The following is a 22,510-nucleotide window of genomic DNA, read 5'->3' on the forward strand; positions in this document are numbered from 1 at the left end:
CCGGTTCGTCAGTTTTTAAATATGTTATTTCACACATATATCTTGACGGACCTGCAAATGTTAATACAGGCCTTGGAAGTCTTTGTCAAGGCTCGTCTGAAAACAATATAAAATCACTAGGTTTGTCTTTGTTTCATAAACGAACAATACCGGTCTAACTAGTCCAACCATTTGGATCGCAAAAAAGAAACGGCCATGGTTTCTGCGTTCAGAGAACGAGTGTCGAAACCTTGTATAATTCGATGTTATTCGAAAAGAAAAGCACGACAATTCACAGCCGAATAAGACTAAAACCATTTTATATTTATAGTGAATTGAAATTAGGATGTTTACAAAAGTGCACACGATATTTTATTTCTTGATATAGACTTGATATCCGATACATCTCTACGTCGAATAACATACAGAGCTTTTATTATCGATATATAGACATAGTCTTTGATACAACATACGGGGCTTTTATTATCGATATATAGACATAGTCTTTGATACAACATACACAGCTTTTATTATCGATATATAGACATAGTCTTTGATACAACATACACAGCTTTTATTATCGATATATAGACATAGTCTTTGATACAACATACACAGCTTTTATTATCGATATATAGACATAGTCTTTGATACAACATACGGGGCTTTTATTATCGATATATAGACATAGTCTTTGATACAACATACACAGCTTTTATTATCGATATATAGACATAGTCTTTGATACAACATACGGGGCTTTTATTATCGATATATAGACATAGTCTTTGCTACAACATACACAGCTTTTATTATCGATATATAGACATAGTCTTTGATACAACATACACAGCTTTTATTATCGATATATAGACATAGTCTTTGCTACAACATACACAGCTTTTATTATCGATATATAGACATAGTCTTTGATACAACATACAGAGCTTTTATTATCGATATATAGACATAGTCTTTGATACAACATACGGGGCTTTTATTATCGATATATAGACATAGTCTTTGATACAACATACAGGGCTTTTATTATCGATATATTTTGCTTTAAATCTTTCACATGGAAATACATCTAACAAATTCAGCTGTTTTGTCCTAATTGATTTTACATTCAGCTACATTAACTCTCGGATCGTGGAATCTGTAGCTCCTACAGTGTACCAACACCAGAATGAAATTTACACTCCAGCTATATCTGTCCGTATCCCCAGTAAACAGTCCAGCTATATATATCCGTATCCTCTATTATACAGTCCAGCTATATCTGTCCGTATCCTGTATTATACAGTCCAGCTATATCTATCCGTATCCCCAGTAAACAGTCCAGCTATATCTATCCGTATCCTGTATTATACAGTCCAGCTATATCTATCCGCATCCTCTATTATACAGTCCAGCTATATCTATCCGTAACATCTATTATACAGTCCAGCTATATCTATCCGTAACCTCTATTATACAGTCCAGCTATATCTATCCGTAACATCTATTATACAGTCCAGCTATATATATATCCGTAACCTCTATTATACAGTCAAGCTATATCTATCCGTATCCTCTATTATACAGTCCAGCTATATCTATCCGTATCCTCTATTATACAGTCCAGCTATATATATCCGTAACCTCTAATATACAGTCAAGCTATATCTATCCGTATCCTCTATTATACAGTCCAGCTATATCTATCCGTATCCTCTATTATATAGTCCAGCTATATCTATCCGTAACCTCTATTATACAGTCCAGCTATATTTATCCGTATCCTCTATTATACAGTCCAGCTATATCTATCCGTAACCTCTATTATACAGTTCAGCTATATCTATCAGTATCCTCTATTATACAGTCCAGCTATATCTATCCGTATCCTCTATTATACAGTCCAGTTATATCTATCCGTATCCTCTATTATACAGTCCAGCTATATCTATCCGTATCCTCTATTAGATAGTCCAGCTATACCTATCCGTATCCTCTATTATATAGTCCAGCTATACCTATCCGTATCCTCTATTATACAGTCCAGCTATACATATATATCAGTACCCTCTATTACACAGTCCAGCTATATATATCCGTAACCTCTATTATACAGTCCAGCTATATTTATCCCTATCCTGTATTACACAGTCCAGCTATATCTATCCGTAACCTCTATTATACAGTCCAGCTATATCTATCCGTAACCTCTATTATACAGTCAAGCTATATCTATCCGTAGCCTCTATTATACAGTCCAGCTATATCTATCCGTATCCTCTATTATACAGTCCAGCTATATCTACCCGTATCCTGTATTATACAGTCTAGCTATATCTATCCGGATCCTGTATTACACAGTCCAGCTATATTTATCCGTATCCAGTATTATACTGTCCAGCTATATCTATCCGTAACCTCTATTAAACAGTCCAGCTATATCTATCCGTAACCTCTATCATACAGTCCAGCTATATCTATCCGTATCCTGTATTACACAGTTCAGCTATATCTATCCGTAACCTCTACTATACAGTCCAGCTATATCTATCCGTAACCTCTATCATACTGTCCAGCTATATCTATCCGTAGCCTCTATTATACAGTCCAGCTATATCTGTCCGTATCCTGTATTATACAGTCCAGCTATATCTATCCGTATCCTGTATTATACAGTCCAGCTATATCTATCCGTATCCTCTATTATACAGTCCAGCTATATCTATCCGTATCCTCTATTATACAGTCCAGCTATATCTATCCGTATCCTCTATTATACAGTCCAGCTATATCTATCCGTAACCTCTATTATACAGTCAAGCTATATCTATCCGTATCCTCTATTATACAGTCCAGCTATATCTATCCGTAACCTCTATTATACAGTCAAACTATATCTATCCGTAGCCTCTATTATACAGTCCAGCTATATCTATCCGTATCCTCTATTATACAGTCCAGCTATATTTATCCGTAACCTCTATTATACAGTCCAGCTATATATATCCGTAACCTCTATTATACAGTCAAGCTATATCTATCCGTAGCCTCTATTATACAGTCCAGCTATATCTATCCGTATCCTCTATTATACAGTCCAGCTATATCTATCCGTATCCTCTATTATACAGTCCAGCTATATCTATCCGTAACCTCTATTATACAGTCAAGCTATATCTATCCGTAGCCTCTATTATACAGTCCAGCTATATCTATCAGTATCCTCTATTATACAGTCCAGTTATATCTATCCGTATCCTGTATTAAACAGTCCAGCTATATCTATCCGTATCCTCTATTATACAGTCCAGCTATATCTATCCGTATCCTCTATTAGATAGTCCAGCTATACCTATCCGTATCCTCTATTATATAGTCCAGCTATACCTATCCGTATCCTCTATTATACAGTCCAGCTATACATATATATCAGTACCCTCTATTACACAGTCCAGCTATATATATCCGTAACCTCTATTATACAGTCCAGCTATATCTATCCCTATCCTGTATTACACAGTCCAGCTATATCTATCCGTAACCTCTATTATACAGTCCAGCTATATCTATCCGTAACCTCTATTATACAGTCAAGCTATATCTATCCGTAGCCTCTATTATACAGTCCAGCTATATCTATCCGTATCCTCTATTATACAGTCCAGCTATATCTACCCGTATCCTGTATTATACAGTCTAGCTATATCTATCCGTATCCTGTATTACACAGTCCAGCTATATTTATCCGTATCCAGTATTATACTGTCCAGCTATATCTATCCGTAACCTCTATTAAACAGTCCAGCTATATCTATCCGTAACCTCTATCATACAGTCCAGCTATATCTATCCGTATCCTGTATTACACAGTTCAGCTATATCTATCCGTAACCTCTACTATACAGTCCAGCTATATCTATCCGTAACCTCTATCATACTGTCCAGCTATATCTATCCGTAGCCTCTATTATACAGTCCAGCTATATCTGTCCGTATCCTGTATTATACAGTCCAGCTATATTTATCCGTATCCTGTATTATACAGTCCAGCTATATCTATCCGTAACCTCTATTATACAGTCCAGCTATATCTATCCGTATCCTCTATTATACAGTCCAGCTATATCTATCCGTATCCTCTATTATACAGTCCAGCTATATCTATCCGTAACCTCTATTATACAGTCAAGCTATATCTATCCGTATCCTCTATTATACAGTCCAGCTATATCTATCCGTAACCTCTATTATACAGTCAAACTATATCTATCCGTAGCCTCTATTATACAGTCCAGCTATATCTATCCGTATCCTCTATTATACAGTCCAGCTATATTTATCCGTAACCTCTATTATACAGTCCAGCTATATATATCCGTAACCTCTATTATACAGTCAAGCTATATCTATCCGTAGCCTCTATTATACAGTCCAGCTATATCTATCCGTATCCTCTATTATACAGTCCAGCTATATCTATCCGTATCCTCTATTATACAGTCCAGCTATATCTATCCGTAACCTCTATTATACAGTCAAGCTATATCTATCCGTAGCCTCTATTATACAGTCCAGCTATATCTATCCGTTACCTCTATTATACAGTCCAGCTATATATATCCGTAACCTCTAATATACAGTAAAGCTATATCTATCCGTATCCTCTACTATACAGTCCAGCTATATCTATCCGCATCCTCTATTATACAGTCCAGCTATATCTACCCGTATCCTGTATTATACAGTCCAGCTATATCTATCCGTATCCTGTATTACACAGTCCAGCTATATTCATCCGTATCCAGTATTATACAGTCCAGCTATATCTATCCGTAACCTCTATCATACAGTCCAGCTATATCTATCCGTATCCTATATTACACAGTCCAGCTATATCTATCCGTAGCCTCTATTATACAGTCCAGCTATATCTATCCGTATCCTCTACTATACAGTCCAGCTATATCTATCCGCATCCTCTATTATACAGTCCAGCTATATCTATCCGTATCCTCTATTATACAGTCCAGCTATATTTATCCGTATCCTGTATTACACAGTCCAGCTATATATATATCAGTACCCTCTATTATACAGTTCAGCTATATCTATCCGTAACCTCTATTATACAGTCAAGCTATATCTATCCGTAACCTCTATCATACATTCCAGCTATATCTATCCGTATCCTATATTACACAGTCCAGCTATATCTATCCGTAACCTCTATCATACAGTCCAGCTATATCTATCCGTAGCCTCTATTATACAGTCCAGCTATATCTATCCGTATCCTCTACTATACAGTCCAGCTATATCTATCCGCATCCTCTATTATACAGTCCAGCTATATCTATCCGTATCCTCTATTATACAGTCCAGCTATATTTATCCGTATCCTGTATTACACAGTCCAGCTATATATATATCAGTACCCTCTATTATACAGTTCAGCTATATCTATCCGTAACCTCTATTATACAGTCAAGCTATATCTATCCATAGCCTCTATTATACAGTCCAGCTATATCTATCCGTATCCTCTATTATACAGTCCAGCTATATCTGTCCGTATCCTGTATTATACAGTCCAGCTATATCTATCCGCATCCTCTATTATACAGTCCAGCTATATCTATCCGTAACCTCTATTATACAGTCCACCTATATATATCCGTAACCTCTATTATACAGTCAAGCTATATCTATCCGTATCCTCTATTATACAGTCCAGCTATATCTGTCCGTATCCTGTATTATACAGTCCAGCTATATCTATCCGCATCCTCTATTATACAGTCCAGCTATATCTATCCGTAACCTCTATTATACAGTCCACCTATATATATCCGTAACCTCTATTATACAGTCAAGCTATATCTATCCGTAGCCTCTATTATACAGTCCAGCTATATCTATCCGTATCCTCTATTATACAGTCCAGCTATATCTATCCGTATCCTCTATTATACAGTCCAGCTATATCTATCCGTATCCTCTATTATACAGTCCAGCTACATCTATCCGTAACCTCTATTATACAGTCAAGCTATATCTATCCGTAGCCTCTATTATACAGTCCAGCTATATCTATCCGTTACCTCTATTATACAGTCCAGCTATATATATCCGTAACCTCTAATATACAGTCAAGCTATATCTATCCGTATCCTCTATTATACAGTCCAGCTATATCTACCCGTATCCTGTATTATACAGTCCAGCTATATTTATCCGTATCCAGTATTATACAGTCCAGCTATATCTATCCGTAACCTCTATCATACAGTCCAGCTATATCTATCCGTATCCTGTATTACACAGTCCAGCTATATATATCCGTAACCCCTATAATACAGTCCAGCTATATCTATCCGTAGCCTCTATTATACAGTCCAGCTATATCTATCCGTATCCTCTATTATACAGTCCAGCTATATCTATCCGTATCCTCTATTATACAGTCCAGCTATATCTATCCGTAACCTCTATTATACAGTCCAGCTATATCTATCCGTAACCTCTATTATACAGTCAAGCTATATCTATCCGTAGCCTCTATTATACAGTCAAGCTATATCTATCCGAAGCCTCTATTATACAGTCCAGCTATATCTATCCGTATCCTGTATTACACAGTCCAGCTATATCTATCCGTATCCTCTATTATACAGTCCAGCGATATTGATGCGTATCCTCTATTATACAGTCCAGCTATATCTATCCGTATCCTCTATTATACAGTCCAGCTATATCTATCCGTAACCTCTATTATACAGTCAAGCTATATCTATCCGTAGCCTCTATTATACAGTCCAGCTATATCTATCCGTAGCCTCTATTATACAGTCCAGCTGTATCTATCCGTTACCTCTATTATACAGTCCAGCTATATTTATCCGTATCCTCTATTATACAGTCCAGCTATATCTATCCGTATCCTCTATTATACAGTCCAGCTATATCTATCCGTAACCTCTATTATACAGTCAAGCTATATCTATCCGTATCCTCTATTATACAGTCCAGCTATATCTATCCGTAACCTCTATTATACAGTCAAGCTATATCTATCCGTATCCTCTATTATACAGTCCAGCTATATCTATCCGTAACCTCTATTATACAGTCAAACTATATCTATCCGTAGCCTCTATTATACAGTCCAGCTATATCTATCCGTATCCTCTATTATACAGTCCAGCTATATCTATCCGTAACCTCTATTATACAGTCCAGCTATATATATCCGTAACCTCTATTATACAGTCAAGCTATATCTATCCGTAGCCTCTATTATACAGTCCAGCTATATCTATCCGTATCCTCTATTATACAGTCCAGCTATATCTATCCGTATCCTCTATTATACAGTCCAGCTATATCTATCCGTAACCTCTATTATACAGTCAAGCTATATCTATCCGTAGCCTCTATTATACAGTCCAGCTATATCTATCCGTTACCTCTATTATACAGTTCAGCTATATATATCCGTAACCTCTAATATACAGTCAAGCTATATCTATCCGTATCCTCTACTATACAGTCCAGCTATATCTATCCGCATCCTCTATTATACAGTCCGGCTATATCTACCCGTATCCTGTATTACACAGTCCAGCTATATTTATCCGTATCCAGTATTATACAGTCCAGCTATATCTATCCGTAACCTCTATCATACAGTCCAGCTATATCTATCCGTATCCTATATTACACAGTCCAGCTATATCTATCCGTAACCTCTATCATACAGTCCAGCTATATCTATCCGTAGCCTCTATTATACAGTCCAGCTATATCTATCCGTATCCTCTATTATACAGTCCAGCTATATCTATCCGTATCCTCTATTATACAGTCCAGCTATATCTATCCGTAACCTCTATTATACAGTCCAGCTATATCTATCCGTAACCTCTATTATACAGTCCAGCTATATCTATCCGTATCCTCTATTATACAGTCCAGCTATATCTATCCGTATCCTCTATTATACAGTCTAGCTATATCTATCCGTAACCTCTATTATACAGTCCAGCTATATTTATCCGTATCCTGTATTATACAGTCCAGCTATATCTATCCGTAACCTCTATTATACAGTCAAGCTATATCTATCCGTAACCCCTATTATACAGTCCAGCTATATCTATCCGTAACCTCTATTATACAGTCAAGCTATATCTATCCGAAGCCTCTATTATACAGTCCAGCTATATCTATCCGTATCCTGTATTACACAGTCCAGCTATATCTATCCGTATCCTCTATTATACAGTCCAGCTATATTTATCCGTATCCTGTATTATACAGTCCAGCTATATCTATCCGTATCCTCTATTATACAGTCCAGCTATGTCTATCCGTAACCTCTATTATACAGTCAAGCTATATCTATCCGTAGCCTCTATTATACAGTCCAGCTATATCTATCCGTAACCTCTAATATACAGTCAAGCTATATCTATCCGTATCCTCTACTATACAGTCCAGCTATATCTATCCGCATCCTCTGTTATACAGTCCAGCTATATCTATCCGTATCCTCTATTATACAGTCCAGCTATATTTATCCGTATCCTCTATTATACAGTCCAGCTATATCTATCCGTATCCTCTATTATACAGTCCAGCTATATCTATCCGTAACCTCTATTATACAGTCAAGCTATATCTATCCGTAGCCTCTATTATACAGTCCAGCTATATCTATCCGTTACCTCTATTATACAGTCCAGCTATATATATCCGTAACCTCTAATATACAGTCAAGCTATATATATCCGTATCCTCTACTATACAGTCCAGCTATATCTATCCGCATCCTCTATTATACAGTCCAGCTATATCTATCCGTATCCTCTATTATACAGTCCAGCTATATTTATCCGTATCCTGTATTACACAGTCCAGCTATATATATCAGTACCCTCTATTATACAGTTCAGCTATATCTATCCGTAACCTCTATTATACAGTCAAGCTATATCTATCCATAGCCTCTATTATACAGTCCAGCTATATCTATCCGTATCCTCTATTATACAGTCCAGCTATATCTGTCCGTATCCTGTATTATACAGTCCAGCTATATCTATCCGCATCCTCTATTATACAGTCCAGCTATATCTATCCGTAACCTCTATTATACAGTCCACCTATATATATCCGTAACCTCTATTATACAGTCCAGCTATATCTATCCGTAGCCTCTATTACACAGTCAAGCTATATCTATCCGTAACCTCTATCATACAGTCCAGCTATATCTATCCGTAGCCTCTATTATACAGTCCAGCTATATCTATCCGTATCCTCTATTATACAGTCCAGCTATATCTATCCGTATCCTCTATTATACAGTCCAGCTATATCCATCCGTAACCTCTATTATACAGTCCAGCTATATCTATCCGTAACCTCTATTATACAGTCAAGCTATATCTATCCGTAGCCTCTATTATACAGTCAAGCTATATCTATCCGAAGCCTCTATTATACAGTCCAGCTATATCTATCCGTATCCTGTATTACACAGTCCAGCTATATCTATCCGTATCCTCTATTATACAGTCCAGCTATATCTATCCGTATCCTCTATTATACAGTCCAGCTATATATATCCGTAACCTCTATTATACAGTCCAGCTATATCTATCCGCATCCTCTATTATACAGTCCAGCTATATCTATCCGTATCCTCTATTATACAGTCCAGCTATATTTATCCGTATCCTCTATTATACAGTCCAGCTATATCTATCCGTATCCTCTATTATACAGTCCAGCTATATCTATCCGTAACCTCTATTATACAGTCAAGCTATATCTATCCGTAGCCTCTATTATACAGTCCAGCTATATCTATCCGTTACCTCTATTATACAGTCCAGCTATATATATCCGTAACCTCTAATATACAGTCAAGCTATATCTATCCGTATCCTCTACTATACAGTCCAGCTATATCTATCCGCATCCTCTATTATACAGTCCAGCTATATTTATCCGTATCCTGTATTACAAAGTCAAGCTATAGATATCAGTTCCCTCTATTATACAGTTCAGCTATATCTATCCGTAACCTCTATTATACAGTCAAGCTATATCTATCCGTAGCCTCTATTATACAGTCCAGCTATATCTATCCGTATCCTCTATTATACAGTCCAGCTATATCTGTCCGTATCCTGTATTATACAGTCCAGCTATATCTATCCGCATCCTCTATTATACAGTCCAGCTATATCTATCCGTATCCTCTATTATACAGTCCAGCTATATCTATCCGTATCCTGTATTACACAGTCCAGCTATATATATCAGTACCCTCTATTATACAGTCCAGCTATATCTGTCTGTATCCTGTATTATACAGTCAAGCTATATCTATCCGCATCCTCTATTATACAGTCCAGCTATATCTATCCGTATCCTCTATTATACAGTCCAGCTATATTTATCCGTAACCTCTATTATACAGTCAAGCTATATCTATCCGTAGCCTCTATTATACAGTCCAGCTATATCTATCCGTATCCTCTATTATACAGTCCAGCTATATCTGTCCGTATCCTCTATTATACAGTCAAGCTATATCTATCCGTATCCTCTATTATACAGTCCAGCTATATCTATCCGTAACCTCTATTACACAGTCCAGCTATTTCTATCCGTATCCTGTATTACACAGTCCAGCTATATCTATCCGTGACCTCTATTATACAGTCCAGCTATATCTATCCGTATCCTCTTTTCAGTCTACGTAATTTTAAAAGCATTTAACTGTTTATATTGGAAAATTATTGTTATATAATTCTAAAACGGTTGCAGACTTTTATAATACTTAGTAAAGGGACATTACTCTGTGCTTCCTACACAACCTTCACACCAAACCTGTTCATCTCGTCACATGGTTTCCATTTTAAATTGACGATCAATCGAACTTTGTTAATCACCTGTTTAGTGTTCATTTTTTCGTTTAGCTGGAGATTGAGTTGATTGATATGGGCATCTAAACACACATTTCAGATTCTGAATTTTACCGTATTTTACCGTTGATTGGACTGCGAAGCGTCAATTGGTAAATAGGTGTAATCTTCAAATTTATTCTTTTTTTCTTGAGGAATAACAGATTAGTTTTTAGGTCATCTGACCCGAGCAGCCAGGGTAGCCTAGCTATTGCTACCGTGCTTCATCTGTCGTCCTCCGTCGTACGCCCTCCGTCAACCTTTCATATTTTTACATGTAACTTATTTTCAAGTTCCGCTAGTGAGAACTAGGATAGCGTGATCCTAAGATGATTCTGACCAATTGTTGTTATTTTTCCGGTCGGTCCGGAATCCAAGATAACCACTATCATGAAAACACATTTTAAAGCTTATTTATCAGGGCTCTAACATCAAATATCATGCTGACCTCATGCACTGATCACGTGAGATAATCATGAAGGGATAACACATACTTGTTCAGTAACACGTGATATCTAACATAAGCTCAAAGTAACCTCTTTGTCTCAATGACTGGAGCCAGTCTCAGTATTTAATCTGATGGGTACATAACCATTTACATGCAATTTTAATTTAAAAAAAAATAGAACAACAAAAAGAAAAGGCAATCTTACACAAAAGTATATATTTCCTTGTTAGTTATGGTAGACATCTTGCTATGGTTGATAGCTACATTTTTGTAGTTATTGTAGACATCGTGGAATGGTGTAAAGCTAGTTATAGTACGTGTATAGCTAGTTATGGTGGACATTGTGTTATGGTTGATAGCTAGTTATGGTGGAGATATAGTTATGGTGGATAGCTAGTTATGGTTGACATCGTGTTATGGTTGATAGCTAGTTATGGTGTATAGCTACAGTAGTTATGGTGGACATTGTGTTATATATGGTGGATAGCTAGGTATAGTGGACACCGTGTTATGGTTGATAACTAGATATGTTAAGAACTAGTTATGGTGAACAGATAATTATGTTGAAAAACTTCTTTGATGAACAATTATTAATGGTGGGCAGCTGGTTATACTGGATAAATATTTATTGATGAACAGTTGTTATGGTTGAACAGCTTGTTTTTGTTGTCTGAGTCATTGGTGCTGCTCGTTTTGCTTTCCCGGTCTAGCCGATTTAGCCGTTTCTAATCGGCAACTCGCTCGATTGGCCATCCCGCCGTCCCGTCGGCTTAACCGGGACCTGCCGATCTTGCCGAAAAAATTTCAGCGGGACAATCGGGACAAGATGGCGGCTTGAAAGGTGAGGAGAGGTTTCGTATTTGTGAATTTCATCAATTGAGCAATATTAGGTGTGAAGTCGAAGCAAATTATTGCGTCGATAAGCGATATGAAGTGAAGTTGAAGCAATTAAGGAGATTTTGTCTTATATATAGCAAGTATGATACTGTATATAAACGTTGTTGCAATCATCCCATGTACAACACGTGTTTATTATTAGTATAACAACAGGAACTTTACGTTCTGTCAATAAGAATACAGTAGGTATATAACTCATATAAAATACCATGTATACTGTAGTATACAGGGTATTTTTTTTTAACATATAGGTTATTAAATATTCTTATTGCTCCTAATATATATATATATATATATATAATAACCCATAAAAATACAGGTTATTAGGCCAAGCTTATAACATTATATTATTGTCAATCTCATGTGGTACAATTTATTAGCGCTACTACATAGGTTTACTTTTGGTTTATCTGTGCATACGGACAATGTAGGAGATATATTTGATATTGCTGATTTCTTAAAAGAATATCAGAAGATAAAGTGTACTTTCAAAACTTTGAAATTATGGCAGCTAAACGTGTGTTGCGACCCATATAGGTATCCGGTACCTAACCATACACAGGTGTGCTGTTCAAGACCCATATCAGTATAGCATGTGTGTATTAGACATTTGTAACGAACCCCTATGATAGGCCTACAAGTGAATTTGTTGTAATTCATAGATGGACGTAACACCAAAGTGGACCTGCTTTTTGTGTGCCCAGCCAGCTCCATTCCGCTCTCTTGCTTCACTAGAAGCGCAGGAAAAATCTGGAAACACAGATATATATATAGACGGTGATTACAAGTGAGTATAATTACAAAGAAAATCTTGTGAGTTATGTTAAACATTTGACACAAGGCTGTGAAACAGAGGAGAATTAATTATAAAAGACATATAAGTTTAATTATATACTGTAATTACGATTTTGTTATCGGTCTGTATTTGATGTTCTATATACTATGGGACGATGGTATGTCTTCTTAGTGGGAACAATATATACAGTAGTACATGTATTAGTATTCAAAATTATCGATTACATAACATACATAGCAGCATCTTTTAACGAGAATGTTCCTGATCACAGGATTTATTTGCGCTGCCCGTCCTGCAGGAGGTGTTTTCATCCAAGCTGCTGCGACACTTACGAATTAGAGCTACATTTAACAAAGGAAGTGAAAGGGACTTTTTGTGATCCGTGTGCAACAGGAGGTATATTTTTTCTGACTTATGTAATGACTAATTTAAATTGGCACTGGAATAGTACCATATTAACAGATATTTTAATGTAGCTTGTCAACATACCTACAATCACCACAGATCAGAATAAAATTGATTACTTGAAAATTTAGTAGTGTAGTTATAATTACAATGTAATTATGTATGCAGAATCTTGACTATTAACACATTGTTTCTTCTGTTTAAAATGTATACACATTTGGTATATGCAACTTTTTTTTCTTGTAGAACATGACGTCTGCAGTTGCAGCTGCAGTTCGTCTAATGATTGATCAAATTATGGCAAAGGTAAAAAGATCATCTGCAAGCAACCAGCCATCCTCAAGAAACCAGCCATCCCCAAGCAAACAACCATCCTCAAGCAACCAGCCATCCTCAAGCAACCATTCACCCCCCTCACCATCCCCATCACCTTCTCTGTCAGCACCAGTGTGTCAGGAGAAAGGGACTGACGGATCCTCTTCTGCTTTTTCCACAAATGGTTAGTATAGGGATTGGTTTGTTTGTAAGCAGTGCTAGCGCTCTGCATTTGTGATGACATACTCGATAACACAAAGTCATGTACATATAGAATATTTAGTATAAATATGCCTAACTCGATGTTTAAGTTTTTTATGTTTAAGATTCTGTTTCTTATAACAAAAGGCTTTTGCTTATAGTTCTAGGTTGTATTGGATGTATACTAGTAGCTGAATACCTGATAATGATAACAGACTTTTGAATACCTGTTATCAAATATTCAAGTCTGGTAATTGAATTGCAGATATCAGGTATTCATGAATGCAAATGAATATCAGATATCACTTTTGAAAAAGCAGGTTTGATATTCAAATACAAGATATGTCACTTTTATCACTTAATTAAATATACAGATATTACATAAATCTGAAAACCTTAAAAGCAAAATTGGCACACCATTTGTTTTTCTTTACAGACAAAGTTTGGGGTACTAATGAAGAAAAACTTTTAGTACAAGTCGTCAATGACTTTGACCTTGGGAAACCAGTAAAAAACAAATGGGGAAATGTTGCTAGAAAAATGGCAACATATGGCGCAACCTTTAGTTCAGAACAATGCCGATTAAAGTACAGACACTTAAGAGAGAGGTATGCAAGGAAAAAAAAGAAGAATAATACTTCAGGTGAGTCTCCTGCTTCAGAGGATGAACTCTATGACATGATGGACTCCAGAGTTGACAACAATCCATCATATTTGGTTGATTCTGGAAATTTAGAACATGTAGTTGAAACAAAAAATGGAAGAGAAAAGAATGAGAATGAAGCAGAAAAGAGCATGAGTGGTGGTACTTTGGCTGGAAATTCACTCGATAAAGACAGAGGCTGGAAAGGCAAGGGGAAAATGAAAAAAAGGAAAAGGACAGTTGACACAGTTACAGAAACCTTAACCGGTCTCTTTGAAAAACGAGAAATGCAAACTGCAAAGCGGCACAAGGAAAAAATGAACATAATGAAATCCTTCATTGATGTTTTAAGAGGAAAACAAGATTCCTCTGCAGCTCATTCCAATTCCCCAAGTGCGTCTTCTGATGATGATTAAATGACGATATATATTTTATTATCTTATCCCTGTTCTGCCTGAAGATTCTTTTTTATAGTCTATTATCTGTGCCAGGTGCCAAGTTTATTTCTTAAATGTCTTGAAATTGTGTTAATTCTTGTTTTATGATCATATTATACTGTTAAATGTGTTTACATGTATTTAGAGAAGAAAGTGAGGTTCACAACCCAGTGCGTCTCAAATCAAATTTTTCTTAAAAATGTTGGTTTTTTTGCTTGTTTCAATCTTATTACTTTTTCAATTATATTAAATAAATGTAACTTCAAATATTTGGGCTAGGTGCAAGATGTAATTGTAACTATATATAAAATTACTGACAATTAGTTGTTTGCCCGAAATTGTTTTTTATGATCAATGAAAAGTGAACGACAGCGTATTTGCTCTGTATTCTGTTTGTTTCAATATATGTATTGAAAGAGGAAAGTGCAATTTCTTTTTGTAAAAGTTAAATGAAATGTTGTTTATGTAGTTAAGGTAATTTTCATGCAATTATTTCTAGTTACAAAATATCTATGCTTGTAACTGCATATATGGAGCACCAAATTAATACATTGCGATAATCCTGAATACATTTTAACATGATAAAAATGTGTACACATAATCAATTAGATTTAAATTGAATTCATTTAATTTGTAGATTTAATTTATACATAGTATGTGTGGTTGAACTTCTCTTTAAATCTAGTAACCCAACTTTACAGATATATTAATAATACCTGGTGTGAAAAAGAAGCAAACATGTTTTTTTTTTCAAGTAAATCCATCTCCAAAACAAATATAGTTTTAATTACATGAATTATTTTATGATAGAAAACACTTATTTGGTGCTCCATAAATGTACTAATGGCAATATGACCACTTCATTATTGCATACAATAATTACCGACAAATGTTTGTTGTTAAATATGATTATCATTACGTTTTTTAATTTGCTAACTTTGTGCTAGTGATCAAGAATAATTATATAGTTACATACTCATTTTACTTAAAAATTGTTAAAAAAAACTGAATATCATGAGCTGATCAGTTTTTCAGTTTGCTACTTTTGTTAGCTGTATTTCTTAAGGAAGAATACATGTTGTTACTGTTATTACTATTTTCTTTTTTTAAATAAATGTTTTCAATTTACATGTATCTTAATCTTGTATTTCCACTCGCTATGAACAAAGTTAAGGATATGTGTTATGTACATGTACCTGTTTTGAAGCACATATTGGGCCGCATATTTGTACAATATGGAATTCAGTTTTGTTTGGTAAATTGACAACTGGTCAAATTAATCAACAGAAAAAAGAACAGTAGTCGTACATGTTTAATATTTACTAAGTTTATCTTGCCACTAACAATCGCTTCAACCATGGATTTAAGATGATATATATGTCAATGTGCACTTCAGCAATTACCTCATATCAGTTCGAAAGAAGCTGACAACAAATCAAAAATGGAAATGACAGTTTCATGATAATTGCCTTTACATGTACATATAAGGTGTGGAGACAAGCTTATCTAGGAGGTAAATGTTCATGAACTGACGATCAAGTCATGTGTGCAGATGCCCTGCAAAAGAATGGAGTGGAATCCTTTCCTGTTGTAATATGCATTAGCATCCTCTGCTGGAGCTTCGATTGGGATGTGTGACCCATCTATTGCTCCAATGATATTTGGGAATTCATATGAACCTGTATCATTGAAGCGTTCTGATATTGACAAATAATCACCAGTCGTTGGCCATTTGATGAATTTCTTCAATGAAGAGTTAATTGCATTAATTACTTGTTCCCTACACTTCAAAAACGAAGAATCGGTTACACCAAATCTGTCACTTAAACTACGTATTGTATCCATTGACGACAAATAACGAATGGTCATCAGTACCTTCTTCTCCATCGGAATCGGTTCTCTACCTCCTGCACATACACGTTGTTTTAACTGTTCACATTCACTAAGGTTTTGACAAAGGACATCAAATGTTTCACGATTCATTTTAAAAAACCTTGTGAAGTCATCTGGTAAGTAGTTCGGGATTGTTTCTTCAAAATACCCTTCTGTTTTTGTTCGATCTTCTCGTAAACTGCAAGTCAAACAATAAATTATCAAATGAAAAGCTACAGCCTACATAACCGTCAAAAGAATAAACCTAACAAGATTATTTCATCGCTTCTGTTATCTGAAATCTGAAACCCCTATTTGGACCCTAGGTAGTGTTAAATATTGCCTAGGATCCTGTAAATACTGTATGGAAAAGGACAATAGTGTATCCAATGTGCGCAACCTGAAGGAAGTCGCGTTTTTTAAGTATACATGTAGTTATTACAATAATACATCAAAAAAGCCAAAAGGCTTAGTTCGATGTCTAACAGTGATTACAGTGATAACAACCAGATGGTCTTGAAAATACACTTACAACGTCCCCCCCATGTACAATTATTTTATTTTTCATACAAAATTTGTACTTACTGCGTTGTGAGGTGTTTGAGTCGCCTCCATCAAGCATTCCATTTCTTCCCCTTCACTATCACTTTCCATAAACATATCCAACATTGCCAACGCTATTGCATCGGCCGCCATCTTGCAATACAGCCGGTACACTCGATTGGAAAATGTGCCGGTCACATGACCGGCTCTCCCGAAGTTGAGTCGGCATGTGTCGAAACGAGCAGCCCCATTACTCTGATAGATCGGGATGGACCTGACGTTTTGGTTTGATGATAACGCTGTCTTCCCAATCACTTCTGATTCACAGTACCTAGAACGAATTGTGTCAAAAGCACCTATTTGTGTGTAGATACTTCATACTGGACATAGTTCACAGTAAGGTCATAACAGTCTATATATAGGGATTCCAAATTCCCGAGTGTAAGGTCAAATCCCAGCTTACCTCGGATATATAAATAGACGGTTATTTTTAACTCGGTCGTTTGGGGATTTCTAGAGGGATGCTCGCCACCTTGTTGATACTTATATACACTTCATAACTAATTCAATTGCCTTTGGTTTTATATTACATGGAAAGCACCAATCAAGTCTCATAATTATTGAGTTATTATTGTAATTATCAAGTTACATAATTATCAAGTTACATAATTATCTAGTTACATAATTATCTAGTTACATAATTATCTAGTTGCATACCTATGGAGTTACATTATCAACAAGACACATAGTTATCGAGTTACATTATTATCAAAACACATAATTACCGAGTTACAGTATTATGGAGCTACATAATCAATGAGTCACGTGATTATCAATATCAATTATCGAGTTGAATAGCTATTGTTATTTTGTTGTACCGTAACAATAGCTGCGTATATAGAAATTTTGATTTTTCAAATTGCAATTTTTCATTATTCATTTTTTATATCACCATACAAATCGCAATACATTATAATACATTTACCAACAACATATATACAACAAAAGAACAATACTAGGAACATGTGTCTATTAGGTCCTCTCTCAAGCCCTAAGGGACCAATAATCTCCATTTATACAACATTAGATCACCTTAGCCAAATAATACTTCAGACTAAATTTCATTAAAATATATTAAGTAATTTAGGACTACTTGGGATTTAAAGAATTAACCTCAATTTCTCCTATTGGGCCCGCCCCTCTGGCCCCTGGAGGTCAGAGTCATCATTTATGCAAAAGCTATCACCAAGGATGTTTTTGACCAAATAGGGTTCAAGTTTATTCATAACTTTATGACTAGTAGCGAATTAAAGGAATTCTATTCCATTCCCTATTAAGCCCAGTCCCTCTGGCCCCATTGGGGTCGGTGCCACCATTTATGCATTTATGCTAAATCCATTGATAAATTAATGACTAGTAGCGATTTAAAGGAATAAACACTATTTCCCCCATTTGACCTCGCCCCTCTGGCCCCTTTGGGGTCAGAGTCACCATTTATGCAAAATCTATTCCTCTTCCCTCAGAATGTTTCTGATTAAATTTGATTAAATTCAATCAATATCGCCCCGAAAAGACGAAATTTAACAAACCTTAATTCTCGTCTTTTCGCCAGAGGCGATCTATCTAATTTTATCCATTTTCCGTTAATTTGTTTACATATAAAGGATTGTTGTCTGTATTGTGTAGCCTTTAGAATTCGTATAAGCCGTATAATTAGAGTAAAATAAACATTGAACATTGAAATACTAAGATAAGCTAAAAACACACAAACTCCATATCATTGGCAGCAATTTAAACATGCAAGAAATAAATGTATAGATGCTATAAGGAAAGCCAAAAGTGAATATGTTTTAAAGTTAACGGGTAAAATAAAAATTATGTCTACTTCGACACGAGACTGGTGGAAATTAATTAATACTTTTACAAAGTTTTCAACAAAACAATCTCGTATACCTACATTATTAAATAACGATATAAATTATGGGGATGATAAACAAAAGGCAAATATTTTTAATAATTACTTTATAAGCCAGTCTACAATTGATGACTCCCATGTAACACTTCCGAGTAATATAGTTACTCCAGAAAATAAAATGGAAAACATTTTCATATTTGAACAAGATGTTAAAGATGCAATATGTATGTTAGATACTTCTAAAGCATAAGGTCCTGATAGTATCAGTCCTAAAATCATTAAAGAAGCAAAAACTAATTCAATAATTTCAATTCTTTCCAAGTTTCTTTTAATAAATCTATCGATTGTGGTACATATCCTTCTATATGGAAAGAAGCAAATGTCACGCCAGTCTTTAAGAAAGGCAATAAATGTATTGTATCAAATAACAGACCTATATCTTTGATAAGTATCGTAGGTAAACTAATGGAAAGGTGTATTTTTAAACATATTTATAATTTCTATATAGATACAATTTTTTTTACAAAATGTCAGTCAGGATTTACACCGGGGGATTCTTCAAGTAACCAGTTATTAAGTATTACAGATGATATCGGGAGGGCTTTAAATGCGGGTAAAGAAATTATAGCTGTATTTTGTGACATTAGTAAAGCTTTCGATAGAGGCATAGGGGTCTTATACACAAACTGCAAAAATCGGTTATCTCTGGGAAACTTTTGTCTTGGTGTAAAAACTATTTATCTGACAGATGTCAAAGAGTTGTACTTAATGGAATTTCTTCTGAAACTCAAAATATTACTGCAGACGTACCTCAAGGCTCAATTTTAGGTCCTCTTTTCTTCCTGGTATATATAAACGATATAGTAAATGATATTATTTTAGTATACTTTTCTTCTTTATAACAAAAAACAAACAATGAATTTGGATTTAAATGACCGCAGTCTCATTTAATATAAAACGTATACAACCTCAGAATATGGCGAGCAGGCTTATCAATTTATGAATTTAGTATGACAATGGCCGCAGCCAAAACTTATTATTACAAGTGCATGCAAAGGCAAGGACCCATGCTAAATGTCTACCCGCAGGTACCCGGACATAAAGCCCCTTGCCCTCTGACCTAGCAGATTTTGCCTGCACTTGTAAAAAACCGAAACCACCTCTCGCAAGAGGAACCAACATCTCCATCCTGGAGAAAACCATAATCCTGCCTTTAGCTCCCAGGATATCACGTGGCAAGCATTACAAGATCAGGATTATTATATTTAGACTTAGCACTGTCCTGCCAGAAACTCCTAGGATACCTCCGTAGCAGGATTTAGTCCCCCAGGGTAAACCATAGCAAGACTATTTGCCGAACAGAGCAGTCTAGTATAATTAATACCACCAGAATTAAATAATATGACACAAAAAATTATAATTATATGCCTGCCCGCCATATCCTGCCCTGAAATAAAGACTGCAGCATAAAAGTATAGCACTCGTGACAATACACAGTATTCCAAAACCGCTGACCCGCGTTCCAGTCCTTATGCCGTAATGTAATTGCCTCCTTTCACCAAAATTCAAAGTCACTCAAGATACACAGATCTCATATGGTTGATGATTGGAGACAATTCACAGAAAATGTTGTTACACTCAAGGCCCATGTCAACCTGATGATGTGTCCACAATAATCAAGTACTGAAAGAGTTAAACTCGACAGCAGAAAAGTGGTTATAAAACATAAAAGCGTTAAACTTTCAAATGCATTAAGTAATAATTCAATATCAACTTTGAATGTATGAGTATAGCTTTATATCTGTACATCAGACACCGATACGTATACACCGTCATCGATAAACACATTTATTAATACAACATATGAGACCTTATTTTGCATATATGTAATCTTTACTTTATAATCAAAATACTTAATTATTTGAAATAGGGCGGTGTGAAAGGGGAGGATGGTGGGAAAATTTTAATACTAAAAACCGGTTGTTATAAGAGTGCTGCTCATGAACGTGTCAAGTGCTACGGGGTCTACTGAGAACTGATCAGCTTCATGCAGGATACTCCCGATATACCTTTACATCAAAAGTGCGTGTCAAGTGCTACGGGATTAATTAAACAATTATCAGATGCAATAGGCATGAGGCTAAGTTGTGCCTCCCTTACCCCGGATGGGTCATCAGTTAACCTTATCTGACATATACAGACGGCCACCGAGACCGGTGCCCTGACAGCTATAAAATTTATATCCCCCTGCACCGACTAATGGCAAGACCATCTATAATTGAGAGATAACTGAACAGCCATTAAATTAACCTTTGATATCCGGGTCATTATTTCACTCTTTACACTCGCCCTTTACTCAAATCTATTGATCGAAAATCCAAAATAAATTTGTTTAATTATATATTATTAATTAAACTGTATTATTTTAGTATACTTTTCTTCTTTATAACAAAAAACAAACAATGAATTTGGATTTAAATGACCGCAGTCTCATTTAATATAAAACGTATACAACCTCAGAATATGGCGAGCAGGCTTATCAATTTATGAATTTAGTATGACAATGGCCGCAGCCAAAACTTATTATTACAAGTGCATGCAAAAGCAAGGACCCATGCTAAATGTCTACCCGCAGGTACCCGGACATAAAGCCCCTTGCCCTCTGACCTAGCAGATTTTGCCTGCACTTGTAAAAAACCGAAACCACCTCTCGCAAGAGGAACCAACATCTCCATCCTGGAGAAAACCATAATCCTGCCTTTAGCTCCCAGGATATCACGTAGCAAGCATTACAAGATCAGGATTATTATATTTAGACTTAGCACTGTCCTGCCAGAAACTCCTAGGATACCTCCGTAGCAAGATTTAGTCCCCCAGGGTAAACCATAGCAAGACTATTGGCCGAACAGAGCACAGTCTAGTATAATTAATACCACCAGAATTAAATAATATGACACAAAAAATTATAATTATATGCCTGCCCGCCATATCCTGCCCTGAAATAAAGACTGCAGCATAAAAGTATAGCACTCGCGATCGTAGTCCAATACACAGTATTCCAAAACCGCTGACCCGCGTTCCAG

General features: G+C 35.7%; 1 protein-coding gene and 1 long non-coding RNA gene across 3 annotated transcripts; one reads left to right on the forward strand and one right to left on the reverse strand.

Moving 5' to 3' along the window:
• Nucleotides 1–12,635: 12,635 nt before the first annotated feature.
• On the forward strand, nucleotides 12,636–16,132 carry LOC117336401. Of its 2 annotated transcripts, XM_033896911.1 has the most exons (4): nucleotides 12,636–13,087; nucleotides 13,368–13,492; nucleotides 13,748–14,000; nucleotides 14,454–16,132. In XM_033896911.1, the coding sequence occupies exons 3-4, from the start codon at nucleotides 13,751–13,753 to the stop codon at nucleotides 15,074–15,076; spliced, it is 873 nt and encodes a 290-aa protein (XP_033752802.1). In that variant the 5' UTR covers nucleotides 12,636–13,087; nucleotides 13,368–13,492; nucleotides 13,748–13,750; the 3' UTR covers nucleotides 15,077–16,132. The 2 variants fall into 2 exon arrangements, with proteins under 2 accessions (XP_033752802.1, XP_033752801.1); XM_033896910.1 differs by having other exon boundaries at nucleotides 12,636–13,492.
• A 263-nt stretch (nucleotides 16,133–16,395) lies between these two features.
• On the reverse strand, nucleotides 16,396–17,854 carry LOC117336402. The gene is made up of 2 exons (XR_004534600.1): nucleotides 17,555–17,854; nucleotides 16,396–17,168 (listed from the first exon to the last, which is right to left on the reverse strand). It is a non-coding gene; the product is annotated as an uncharacterized LOC117336402 (long non-coding RNA).
• Between the last annotated feature and the right edge of the window lie 4,656 nt (nucleotides 17,855–22,510).

Source organism: Pecten maximus, chromosome 10 (genome assembly GCF_902652985.1).
Source record: "Pecten maximus chromosome 10, xPecMax1.1, whole genome shotgun sequence".
In the NCBI taxonomy this organism is placed as follows: domain Eukaryota; kingdom Metazoa; phylum Mollusca; class Bivalvia; order Pectinida; family Pectinidae; genus Pecten; species Pecten maximus.